Source organism: Stegastes partitus, unplaced genomic scaffold, assembly GCF_000690725.1.
Source record: "Stegastes partitus isolate 25-593 unplaced genomic scaffold, Stegastes_partitus-1.0.2 Scaffold654, whole genome shotgun sequence".
Lineage (NCBI taxonomy): Eukaryota > Metazoa > Chordata > Actinopteri > Pomacentridae > Stegastes > Stegastes partitus.
Window position 1 is genome coordinate 33,600 of NW_007578385.1, and position 12,729 is coordinate 46,328.

Below are 12,729 nucleotides of genomic sequence, written 5' to 3' on the forward strand. Positions count from 1 at the left end.
GATTTTTAGTAGGAGTCTATAAAATAAAAACCTGTGACTTCTAAGCACAAGTTCAACCAACACACCAGCCAACTGCCCAGCATCTACTGATCAGGCAACCATGAGATTAACTTAAAGCTTTTTGTTTGCTGCTCTTTCTTCTCTTGCCTTGTACAGCAGTGCCAGATGTTGCAGACTTAGGTCCAACTTAAACATGTGGCTGCTCTTTGGCCACTATGCTTGTGCCACGTTGCCTATACAAAATAATCACCTCTATTTGAAGTTTTCTCCTTTTATTGCTTAAACAAAAAAAAAAAAAAAAAAAAACTCCTTCATGTCAAGGTGAAAACTGACTTCTACAAAGTAATGAAAGTTATTTTACTTTTTCAATTAAGTTATTGCATAAGTCCATCCATCCATTATCTATACACCGCTTAATCCTTGTGGGGGGCTGGAGCCTATCCCAGCTGACTTAGGGCAAAGGAAGGGGACAAACTAGAATCACCAATTAACCTCAACATGTTTTTGGACTGTGGGAGGAAGCCGGAGAACCTGGAGAGAACCCACGCTGCACGGGGAGAACATGCAGAAAGATCCCAGTGCTCCCACCAAGACATGAGCCAGCGACCTTCTAGCTGCGAGGCAACAGTGCTACCAACTGTGCCCCCTTGCAGCCCTATTGCATAAGTGACTCAACTAAGTGTACACAGATGCAGCAAACTGTTGCTAAAAGTCCCAAAAGTACCTAAATGGAGATATTCTGATTGCAGTGAATGTGCCTCAAGTGACTGTAGTATAAAGACACCAGTGACTACTCCTGGCTGGAGCTCTGAACACGCAAGAACATTCCAAGCGACTCTGTGAAAAAAGAAATTGAAAATACAAGTGTAGGCATAGAAAGAAGGAAGTTTCTAAGTCACTGATGGACTACAGTTTAATCCATCATCAAGAAATAGCGGGAATATGGCACATGCGTAAATCTGCCTAAAGCAGGCCGTCCTCAAAAAATGAGTGACTGTGCAAAAAAAAGACGAGTGAGGGAAGCCACCAAGACACCTATGACTCCTCTGAAAAAGTTACAAGCTTCAGCAGCTAAAATGGGAGAGACTGCAAACAACAACTGTTCACCAGTCAAAGGAATATGGAAGAGAGGCAAGAGAAAGCCTGCTGCAGTCTGCAAGATGACTGAGGTTTGGGAGAAGATTTGTTTTCGAGGATGACAATGACCTGATGCATAAAACATTGGACAATGTTTTGGGGTTTGCCAAGTCAGAGAACAGCACACTTAGAAATATACTTAAAATAGCACTCCTCAATGTGAGATTTGTGTCCATAAAGAGTTTGATTTAAAATGATTCTGTCTCGTCTACAAACTTATATTTTGTGTTGTTAACTGAATCTTGGTTGCAAACTATTGATTGTAGCCCACTTGTTGACCTGTGCTCTCCACATTACGAGTGTTTTAACCAGCCCAGGATTAGTTGTGGTGCTTGTCTTGTGAGGATTTTTACAAAGAGCTTCAGATGTTATTGAATTGCTTGTGAGATTTTTTGTTTTTACTTTTAAAGTTCTTACTGGTGCAGCTCAAAAATTAGAATATTGTGAAAAAGTTTTCAAAATCTAATTCAAAAAGCTAAACTTTCATATACTCTATATTCACTCCATTGAAGTGAAATATTGTAGGACTTTCTTTATACATATTAATATGGTTTCTAGTTAATGAAAATAAACAACCAGTATATCAAATTATTAGAATATGTAATTTTGAGTTTGAGTACATTTCTGTCCAAACAGTATTAATCCTGTGTATCTCTCCGTCTAGTCCAGTTCATGCAACCCTGACCATGGAGAAAACTGCTGACTTGTAAGTTGTCCAGAGGACAATCATGGACACCCTCCAAAAGGGGGCTAGGCCACTGAAACCCATTGTTATAAAAGCTGGCTGTTGGCAGAGTGCTGTATGGAAGCATATTAATGGAGACTTGACTGTAAGGGAAGTGTGGTAGGAAAAGTGCACAGTGACGACCTGCAACACAGAGAGAGTGTCACAAACAGAGGACTGAGGCTGGTGTCAGTGCATCAAGAGCCACCAAGCACAGATGTCTTTAAAACCGGCTACAACTGTCGCATTCCTAATATCAAGCTATCCTGAAGCAGAAGCAACATCAGAAGCATCTTTTCTGGGCTAAGGACAAAAAGGACTTTACTGTTTCTCAGCGGACCAAAGTCCTCTTTTAAGATGAAAGTCGATTGTGCATTTCATTTAGAAATCAAGGCCTTCGAGCGCGGATCAAAGGTTGAGAGACACAGAATCAAAGGTGTTGGAAGTCCAGTGTGAAGTTCCCACAGTCTGTGATGATTTGGGGTGCAATGTCATCTGCTGGTGTTGGTCCACTGTGTTTGATTAAGCCCAAAGTCAACACAGCTGTCTACCAGGGGATTTCAGAGAATTTCATGCTTCCATCTGCTGACAAGCTTAATGGAGACGCTGATTTCCTTTTCCAGCAGGACTTAGCACCTGCCCACAGAGCCAAAACTACCAAAGTCGTATGCTGACCACCAGGGTATTATGGGGTTTTGATTTGGCCAGCCAACTCACCTGAGCTGAACCCCATATGGGTTATTGTCAAGAGGAAGATGAGAAACACCCGACACCAAAACACAGACGAGCTGAAGGCCGCTATCAAAGCAGCCTGAGCCTTAACAACACCTCAGCAGTGCCACTGGTTGATCACCTCTACTTCACGCTGCAGTCATTCCTGGTAATGAGGACAAACCAACTATTGAGTGTATAAATAAACACACTTTTCAGGAGTTGGACATTTCTGTATCGTCAATCCTTTTATTGATGGGTCTAAGGAAATATTCTACTAATTTGAAAAACTGGATTTCTAATTTTCATGAATCAGGCTTTGAATATTTCATTTTAAACGTAACGAATATAGGGCGACTGTGGCTCAGGTGGTAGAGCCGGTTATCCTCCAGTTGCAAGGTTGGCGGTTCGATCCCCCGCCCCTCCACAGTTGAAGTGTCTTTGGGCAAGACACTGAACCTGAAAATGCTCCCAATGGCAGGCAGCACCTTGCATGGCAGCTCTGACAAAACATTGTAAAGTGCTTTGAGTACCATCAAGGTAGAAAAGCGCTATAGAAGTGCAGTCCATTTACCAATATATGAAATTTTTATTTGCTATGATTTATCGTCCCCCAAAATCAATTGTCAACTTAAAAGCAGAAAATTTTACCTCCCATTGTTTTAAACTATGGCAGAATTGGTTTTGAAATGCTCATCCTAATGGTTTTTTAAACATCATGACTTCTTTTAACTGCAGATCAACACATAACCATGGGCATACAACCGACCTTGTTTTTACCCCGAGCGTAAAAACAGCATCTATTGAATTACCTGGGAAGACCGTATCAGATCACAACTGTATCGTTTTTAACCGTGAATCATCCACTTTAACAGCTATAGGTTCCATACTTACACTTTCACAAGCAAAGCACCTAAAACTTTTGCACTGTATTGGCGAACCAAAGGATGCTCCTGTCTGAACATCCAAACAGATTTGACTGACTGTTCTAGAAACCAAATCACATGTGACAGCTGTTTAGCCCTCTTGACGTTTTACCGACTAAGTTTTAATAACAAGTAATGGAATCTGTCGTGGCCTGGTTGCTTTCAGCTTTTGACAGTTGTGTCTCTGATTATTCTGAAGCTGCTTGTGTAACCCCACTGCTGAAAAAATCTGAGCCAGAAACCTCTCTCTCTCTCTCAAAACTACATTCCTATTTCCAAATTACCTTTTATGTCAAAAAAAAAGAAAATAATATCCAACCAACTTTTAACTGCATTAGAAAACAACATTTCTTATACGTTCTAATCTGTATTCTGGAGGTTCCACAGCACTGAGACTGCACTGCTCGGAGCAACCAAAGATCTTTTTATGGCCGCTGACCACAGCATTTGCTCAGTCCTGGTGCTGCTCAACCTCAGCGCAGCCTTTGACACAGTGGATCACAGCGTCCTGCTGGAAAGGCTGAGGCACTGGCTGGGGATATGTGGGACAGCTTTAGATGGGTTTTTATCTTCTCTGTCGAATAGAAGGGCCTGTGTATCCGCCAGCAACTATCGTTTTCCTCTGTCATGCAGGGGTGTGCCACAGGGGTCGGTTTTGGAGCCTATTTTATTTTCATTATATACAGATGTAAAAGCTGGTTTGTTTCTCAGAGCCTGGAGTTTCTCACTGACTGCATTACCAGCTTGTAATTGCTTGTAATTGGATTGCAGTGTATGGCTAAATCTATTTTCACTTTTGCAAGCTCTTTTGCATCATGTCAGGCCTGTGGTAAAAGAATCTTCGTGTTTCGTTTGACAACAATCTGAGCTTTGAGCAACACACCACGAAGCTTGTGCAATCATGTTTTTACCGTCTCAGAAATATTTCTACGTATTTTAAAACTTAAAGTTGCGATTTTACACCGTTTTAGTTCTTTTCATTTGGATTACTGTAACCGTCTTGCCCCACCCAAAAATCTTAGTTCAGAACTCTGCCAGGCTTCTAACAAGAACCAATAAATGTGATTGTTGAATTAGATCACAGTATGTTTGAGGACAGATTTTAAGATTGTACTGATCACTTTACCAGCCCGTCATGGCCTCTCTCTCAGTTACACTTCCGATCTTACAGCACCTTATGCACCAGTATACATTTTAAGATCCTGGAGCAGAGGTCTTCGGCTGAAAGCTAAAGGGGACAAAGCGTTTGCAGTCAGGTCCCCGAGGCTCTGGAACAATTTGCCTGAGGAAATCAGGTCGGCTGGATCAGTGATCTCTTTAAAATCTCCTGTTATACTTTTATTGGCGAGTCTTACCTGATTTTATTTGAGTTTTTATTTCGTTTGAACTGTCAGGTTTTTTTTTTCTTTTAATAATTTTTCTCTCCATAACTCTGTGTTGGTTTTACACTCTATTGTGCTTTCATCTCTCTTTTAAACTCTGATGATTGTATGACTTGTCTGTTCTATTTTGCTGCCCTGTGAAGCACGCTGGACTCTATACATGAAGAAGATAATGAAAATGCCTATTACTATTAGCACTATTATGAGTTCCCAGATGTGCTACATGCATCTACTAAACATTGGCTTGAGGGGGGTAAACACAATCACTCATTTTACATTTTAAATCGAGTCTTTTTGTGAATTCTTGTCCAAAAAAAGTCACATCAAATTGAACTCCATGTTCAAAAGCAACAAAAGGAGAAAACTTCCAAGTCGGGTGAATACTTTTTATAGCCTTTGTATCAGCCTGCCAGCTCTGGCGGTGTCCGGTTAGTCTTTTGGGCCTCTGGCGAGGTGCAATGAGTGCGTGGGCAGAATGCATGCAGGTAGGGAGGCACTTAGTGAGGCAGGTAGGCCATTCAATCACTTCATACAGACTGAATGCAATGATTGGACGGGCTTCTTATAGATCAGTTACTGCCACAGATAACAGATTTGGTTCTTATTGGCCTCATTAGAACACTTGATTTATTGATGGCTGTCCAGATGTAAAGAGATTTTACTGTGATAAAAAAAAAAAAGCTTCTGGAATACTTTGTGTACTCTGGCTTTAACATCCGAGACGTGAGCGAATACAAGAATGGAAACACACTTTAATATTTACTGTTTGAAAAAAATAATTTAATTCCTAAGCTGCAGGTATTAATATGCCACTAGAACAGCCACTATTCTTTCCACAAGACTTTGAAACCTTGCTGCAGGGATTTGCTCCTTTTCTGCTGCAGGGGCATTACTGAGGTCAGGCACTGATGTCAGGCGATAAGGCCTGGCTCGCAATCGGCAATCCACTTCATCCCAAAGGGTGTTTGATGGGGTCGAGGTCAGGGTTCTGTGCAAACCAGTCAAGTATTTCCTCGAGAAACTCAGTGAGCCATTTCTTTATGGACCCGGTTATGTGCAGTCGGCGTTGTCATAGTGAAAACAGACGAGGGATTTCATCGGACTGTTCTAACAGAGTTAAATAAATATCTGAATTTATTTTGTAACAGTTTCCCTTAAAATTCGATTAACCAATTGTTCTGTCCACACACAACAAAAAGACAACTTTCTCATGATGTGTTCAGCGGTTCAGTCATTTTTCAGGCTAAAACAATAAAACAGATTGAAATGTGACAATTTGCCCCCCGTCTTGTTTTGGATTAAACTAGAATATTTTCAGGTTTCAGACTGTTGGTTGAGGAAAACATTAGCTGAAGGCTTCTCTTGAGCTTGAGGAAATTTTATGTAGTAAACACCGAATCAATAATTGAGAAAATAATTGGGAAACAAAATGCTAATGACAGTCGTGCATATTTGCAGCCCTAATTCAACCCACGACACACAGCACCAGTGCACAAATATTATCCAAATAGTTTTCTGGCAATATCATGCACTGCTGTCGAGTATAAAGATAACTGTAACTGTATATACAAATCTGGATACAGATTTTCATTTTGCTCAGGCCCATTAATTGAGAAAACTTCCTAAAAAGCAATCATTGAAGCCATTTTTCACACACAAATGTCATATTTCTTGGTTGTAAAGAGAAAATCTAGATTTTACGCCATTAGATTGTGGTTCAAATTACGTGTTATGGTTAACATTTTATCAACACGCTCATAGTTGACTGAAAAAAAATAGAAATTTATTGAAAATAAGAAAAATAATGAGTTGCAGGCCATTAGATTTAGCAACAAGGGAAACTATTTTGTAGATAGTTTTAACATTTAGTTTAGTCTTTTTATATATTTTTTAAGCAAAAATGTCTTGTGATTGCATTTTTCACTATTTTTATTTTATTTTTAATTGATCCGTCACTGATGACCACAACTAATCGATGGTCAAACTGATTATTTGTTGTTGCCCTACAGAATTAAACACAAGTTTTTTGCATCATTGGACGGTGCGTTTAAATCAGCGCGTGTTTAACTTGAGTCAAACTGTCTACCAAAGCAGTGACGGCATCAACAAGCCCGTGTGGCGTTTGAGAGCTATTAGCACGATCCAACAATGGGGTCAGGCAATTCCACCGGCGTCAACAGCTAAACCAAGCGGCCACTAGTTAACCAAGTGTAGCTCAGTGTGTGTGTGTGTGTGTGTGTGTGTGTGTGTGTGTGTGTGTCAGTGGAGAACAGAAAAGAGACTGATCCCTGGAGAACAGCAACAGTGGATGAGGTGTCTACCTTAATCCCCTTTTAGTCCTGTTATTTCCCCAAGGCCACTGCATTGTGATGCAGAGTCACTCAGCCACCTCCCAAAGTGATGTGTGCGTGGTTGCACATGTGGTGTGTGTGTGTGTGTGTGTGTGCGTGTATGTACATCCCATTAATCAAGTGCTATGCCTTGATGCAGTATCTGGTCAATTCAGCTCCTCACTGTCTTGTTCTTTTTCCCTTTTTTTCCCCTTCCTTCCTCCCTCACGGTTTCTGTCCTTTTATCTTAGTAGCTTTCTGTCTTTTTCTTTTTCCTCTCCAGATCCCTGTTTGCTTGCTAAGCCTCATTAACAATTAATTACCAATCAGCTAGTCAAGTCACCCCTGGACTGCTGGGCTTCTCAATGATTCATTAGTCAGGGTTACACAATGCTGCAATGCATAAACACACTCCGGCACACTCATACGACAGACAAACACACACACACAGGCTCTGTCCCTCTCTGTCTCACTGGGTGTTTCGGCGCTCAGGCTTTGTGGGGATGTAAACACACATATTAAAGCAAGCATATGGACACATTAAAACACTTCCTCACATGCATCAGCTCATATAACATCTGTATCTAGTCACAAGGCCCTCATTAAAAAGAGCTAAAGGAAAACCGATTGAGTCGTGGACTATCCAAACAGGGCTCCCAAAGCATTAAAGTCTAATTCAAGGACTTTTCTGTGACTTGTGAAGGCTTGAAAATTCAAAACATAAAAAAATAAATAAAAAATCTAATTTAAGAGTTCACAAGGGGCATGTTTGAAGACACGATGTGGCATTAATTAAAATCTGACATCACATACAAGGCCTCTTACTTCAGGATTTTGAGTTCAGAAATCCAGGCAATATTCATTCCATAACTGCTGCTATAATAACTCAGATATCAATCACTGCATATTTCCACAGGATCTGATTTTAGGATGGAGAAAAGCCCAACGAGCTGAGGCATGTCGGTGAATCTGGGTTGCTAGATTTTTAAATTAAAACCAGAGCTTTTACTTTTTGTCTATAGCCATTTTTTAAGCAATATGCATTAATTACTGATTCTTTAAACTCCCTCCTGCAATGCTGAGAGTGTGCAGAAAACTAAGGATGAATGATTCATGCTGTCAAAATGTAACCGAGTTTGAGCTCGTACGAAGTCTTTGTAAATGTTTATCACTCTGCTGCAAATTCATACAGCTCTCCGGACACCGACGCAAGAGAGACACAAGCCTGAAGTGGCGGGTGGATTTTTCAGAGGTCTACGCGTGCTGTTGAAGGAGGGCAAAGTTTATTTCCCAAATTTCCCCAGCTGATTTCCAACCGGCGTCCTTCCTCTGCCCTTAAAAACACAACACCACTGCCCCCTCTACGGGACATTTTATCAGCGTGTCCATATGCCATGAGCCACTTACGCTAATTGTGCACATCGACCAGCTGAAAGAAAGATGTTGACTAGTCTGCCGCGCCATTGCCTTTGGATAACTACGCTCGCGTCTCACTATATTTCTCCAGCCCCTCGGCTATTTTCAACGGTTCATCCATCTCGGTGTGGCAAATTTTTGTTTGCCAATTTACAGCCCGGTGCAAACTCTGCCTTCACCTCTGCAGACATTGATACAGCCACAGCATCCAGGAACTGAAACCGAGTTCATTCTGTGAGCGAGTGCATGTGTGTGTGCTTGTCCAGCTATATTTGTGAGGACCTGTTTGAGTTTTAGGCCATCGGAGAGAGAGGACAGTTTGGTAACGTGAGGATCTCTTGATTTAAAAGATCGCTCTAAAGCCCGCTACATGGTTGTTTAAGGGTTAGGACTTGGTTTTAGGGTTGAGGTTAAAATTAAGTTTAGGGTAAGGGGTTTGGCTCCTAGATGGCCAAAGCATGTCTTCACAAGGATAGCAATACATGCATGTGTGTATGTGTGTGTATGTATGTGTGGGTGTGAATCTGAGAACGAGGGGATGTGTGGAGTGGAGTTAGTAGGTGACCTTGGGGCAGGAATGCACCAGCAAGACTGATGAGGAGTTAAAATACACACACACTCACAAACACACACACAAAATATCAATACGTCAAGCCTGGTCTTGCCTGATGTCATTCAAAGTGCTTTGTTTGCTTTGGCTGTCAAATTATTACCTAACTGGCTGAGGAACAGAAGAGGAAAAATCCCACCACATGGTTCAAGAACAAGCCTGAAAATTAATGAAAGAAACTGCACACCTCAGTCTTTTTTGAACATTCATTTACTCCTGATAAATGATTTCTTGATGCCAATTTGTCTAACAATACAGTAACGCTACAAACAAAACAACAGCTTATTTAATTAATCAGTTAGTTCATCCACAGAAACTGTACTCAACAGCTATTTTAGTAATCATTTGTCATGCTTTTTTAAAGGAGAAGACAAATCCACTGGCATCAGCCTATGAGGTGCATCTGTTGTCTGGTTTGAGGACGTCACCGTATGTTCCAGGATATTGTGAGTTTCACAAAACAATTTTTACAGACATTTTACAGCTTACAGCGCAGCTTTGCATACATACATACTTAAGTTGAATAAACTATGTGCTTATCTACCGGAGAGTAGTCGAGGAGTAGATGACTGTCCCTATAGTCAAACACACACACAGTTACACACTGTTGGAAGTTACCCAGTGCAACCTATTGCTGGCCACTGAGCAGCTCCGCTGGAGCAGATGCAGATTCAGCGCTGCGTTCAAGGGCATCTCTACGGCTGTGATGGATGGAGGAGTCCCTCTTGTTCAATTTATCCATTCTTATCCCCGTCGTCATTCTGGGGATTCAAACTGGTGGCTTGAGTCTCAGAGTCTGGCTCATTTCTAAAAATTTACTGTAGTCAAGAGTTCGGTGAACACACCATGTCAGCAAGCCAGAGTGATGATTAAAACAGCCCTGAATGCGTGGTGTTCACCTGATCAATGCAAAAATATGTATCCTGCATCACGCTGTATCCATCACATCGTGTTCTGAGCTTTGACAAAGACACCTGCTCGGCTGCTCGGTGGCAACAGGAGATTTCCTCTGCTCAGTGTTCATGTTAGAGCTGAGACCACTACCTGACTAAACTGACAGAAAATTATTCAGTCAACAGTTTTACCCTGAACGCATCAAGCCAAAATGACATATTTCCCGTCTCCAGCTTTTCATTCAGCTTGTTTATGGTTTATACAAATGTAAGCTGTACTGTCAGGAAAAACATGAAGTTTGTACAAAACCTCTGGATCTGTTCTTCCATCATATTCTTTCTTTAATGATCTATGAGGTCTGTTTGTTGAACATCAGTTTAATTTAGCCCATGTAACAAAACTCTGATGCTGATGTCAGAAACTGAAAGACTTGGGGATCTAGATTTTCTCTGCAAAATGCTGGTTTTGAGAGAAATATCACAACCACAAAAAAACTTGATCTGTCAGATTTGTTAAAGAGGCTACTTTGTCTGCAGAGTGACCTGCGTGGTGTAATTCACAACAAAATGGTAGGCAGCCTCATTGTGCTGCTCAATTATGTCAAACTTGAGCCCAACAAACTCGTGAGAACGCCAGCCAGGGATGAGGAACAGCAGGTGGTGCCTCCCTGAAACAGAGCTGCTGCTGCACAGTCAACATTTTGACTCTGAGAGCTCGTCAGGGTGGCTGCTGATGCTGATCCGGGTGACAGCAGAAACGAAAAAAGAAAAACCAAACCGGGCTTTAATGAGCCCAGCTCCTGAACGCTCACCACACATCCACCGTTGCGCGCCACAAGCCATATGACGCACACCTGTGACGGCTCTGACCATAAACACAGAAGGCAGCTTATTTACATCGAAGCATGGCAACACAACAATGCAAGAGAGATGGATTGGGCTTCACTAGCGACGCTTCGCTGGTGGACCGTGGACCGGTGGGATGCCGCTTGCTGGGGCAACAATGATGCCAAGGACTATCCTGATCAGGGAACAATATACGCCACACTTGACACGCATGCAGATGGCGCGCAACCGCTCCGTGGAGGTAAGTGTGTTTGACACCGAGGTAGGAAACAGCCTCGGAAATACAACTTGAATCGGTAGAATCTCCCTCGTCTGTGCTCGGAGCAGTCCACCTGCGTGCGGTTACGCAGTCAAGTCGTTTTTGCTCTCCTACCAGCCTGTGTCGTTGTCGCAAAGGCAACAAATTAACGAGGTGAAGACAAACAGCGCTCACCTCTTTGGTGTTGACGATGCCTCTGACGTATTTTCCGAGGACTGAATCCACGCAGAGGACGCTGGACAGCACGGCCAGGCAAAGGAGTCTCTCCCCGACCCTCACCTCCATCTTTCTCTCTCCCCCGCTGTCGCTCGTCTGCTCTCAGAGCTCCCTGAAGCCTGTCTCTGCGCGGGGGCGCGCACGGAAGATGGTGTGAGAGAGAGAGAGAGAGAGAGAGAGAGAGAGAGAGAGAGAAACCGACGTGCTCGCGCTGGTCCCTTAGTGCATGTGGCCCCCCTACAGCAGTTGAAGCTGCTGGATGGTGGATGATGATGGGTGTGTGTGTGTGTGTGTGTGTGTGTGGTTGATTGGGAGGAGAGGGGGTGGTGGATACAGAGAGTGCGCGCGCCCGGTTCCGCTCGTGCTTTGACAATGCGACACGTCCACACATTAAAAATGCCATCGCTGATTGCAATCATGTTTTCATTAGAGGTCACACACCTCTAATGAAGTAGCACTGAGACTGATGATGACCGGCCTTCTGTTCCTAATTATCCTATATCACTTATCGGTGAGATACACATCTACAGTAACAGGCTGCACTCCAGCTGGGCTTTCTTCAGAACTGCCACAGTGAAATCTTGGGTCCATGCTGAACAAGCACTCAGAGCTTTTTCCTCAAAGTATTCTGTTACAGGCATGTGTCTTGTGTTCAGACCTGGCCTATGTGGAAGTACAGGAATATCAGCGAAATGTCATTTAAGTATGAAAGGTGATCAAGTCTTATGGAGAGAGTCCACTTTACAAGTATTACATACAGAACAGGCCGTTGTTGAATTTCAGTGTTGGTCAAAATGGAGCTAATTTATAGGCTGTTGGGTTTAGTTTAATCCGGACAAAGCTCATCATGGTTGGTATGTTAAATTAGGTTATTTGCCTCTAAAATGTCAGGAGGACATAATAAACTGAGAGAAAAAACAAGTGCATCAAAACTGTGCTTCCTTATTTTCACCTCTGTGCAGACAAATCCTGATACATGAAGCTCTCTGCATTGTGTCTTCTTGGATTTAATCCAACACTAAATCTTAAAGAAAACATCACTTTTTTTTGTTCCTGTTCTCAAAGTCGTAGCTGAATCAGAATATAGTAATAATAGTAATATAATAGTATATATAATAGTAAATAGTAAAATTCAATTGAGCAGTTTTCTTCCTCACAAAGGCAGCCCTAAACACATAAAAGTCATTAGAAATACAGAGTATATCTCATCAGATTGAATGAATTAACATGTATTTTCTATTTTCAGTGACTTGCAGTTGATCTTTAGTTTGATCAAGAC

At 42.1% G+C, this 12,729-nt stretch overlaps 1 protein-coding gene across 1 annotated transcript in view; it reads right to left on the reverse strand.

The window, feature by feature from the left end:
* The window catches only part of tmem145 (transmembrane protein 145), a 41,194-nt gene extending 29,675 nt beyond the window's left edge, over positions 1–11,519 (reverse strand). Inside the window, exon 1 of the mRNA XM_008290054.1 lies at positions 11,409–11,519. Within this exon, the coding sequence (XP_008288276.1) occupies positions 11,409–11,519 (111 nt within the window). The remainder of the gene's footprint in view (positions 1–11,408) is intronic.
* Positions 11,520–12,729: the final 1,210 nt, after the last annotated feature.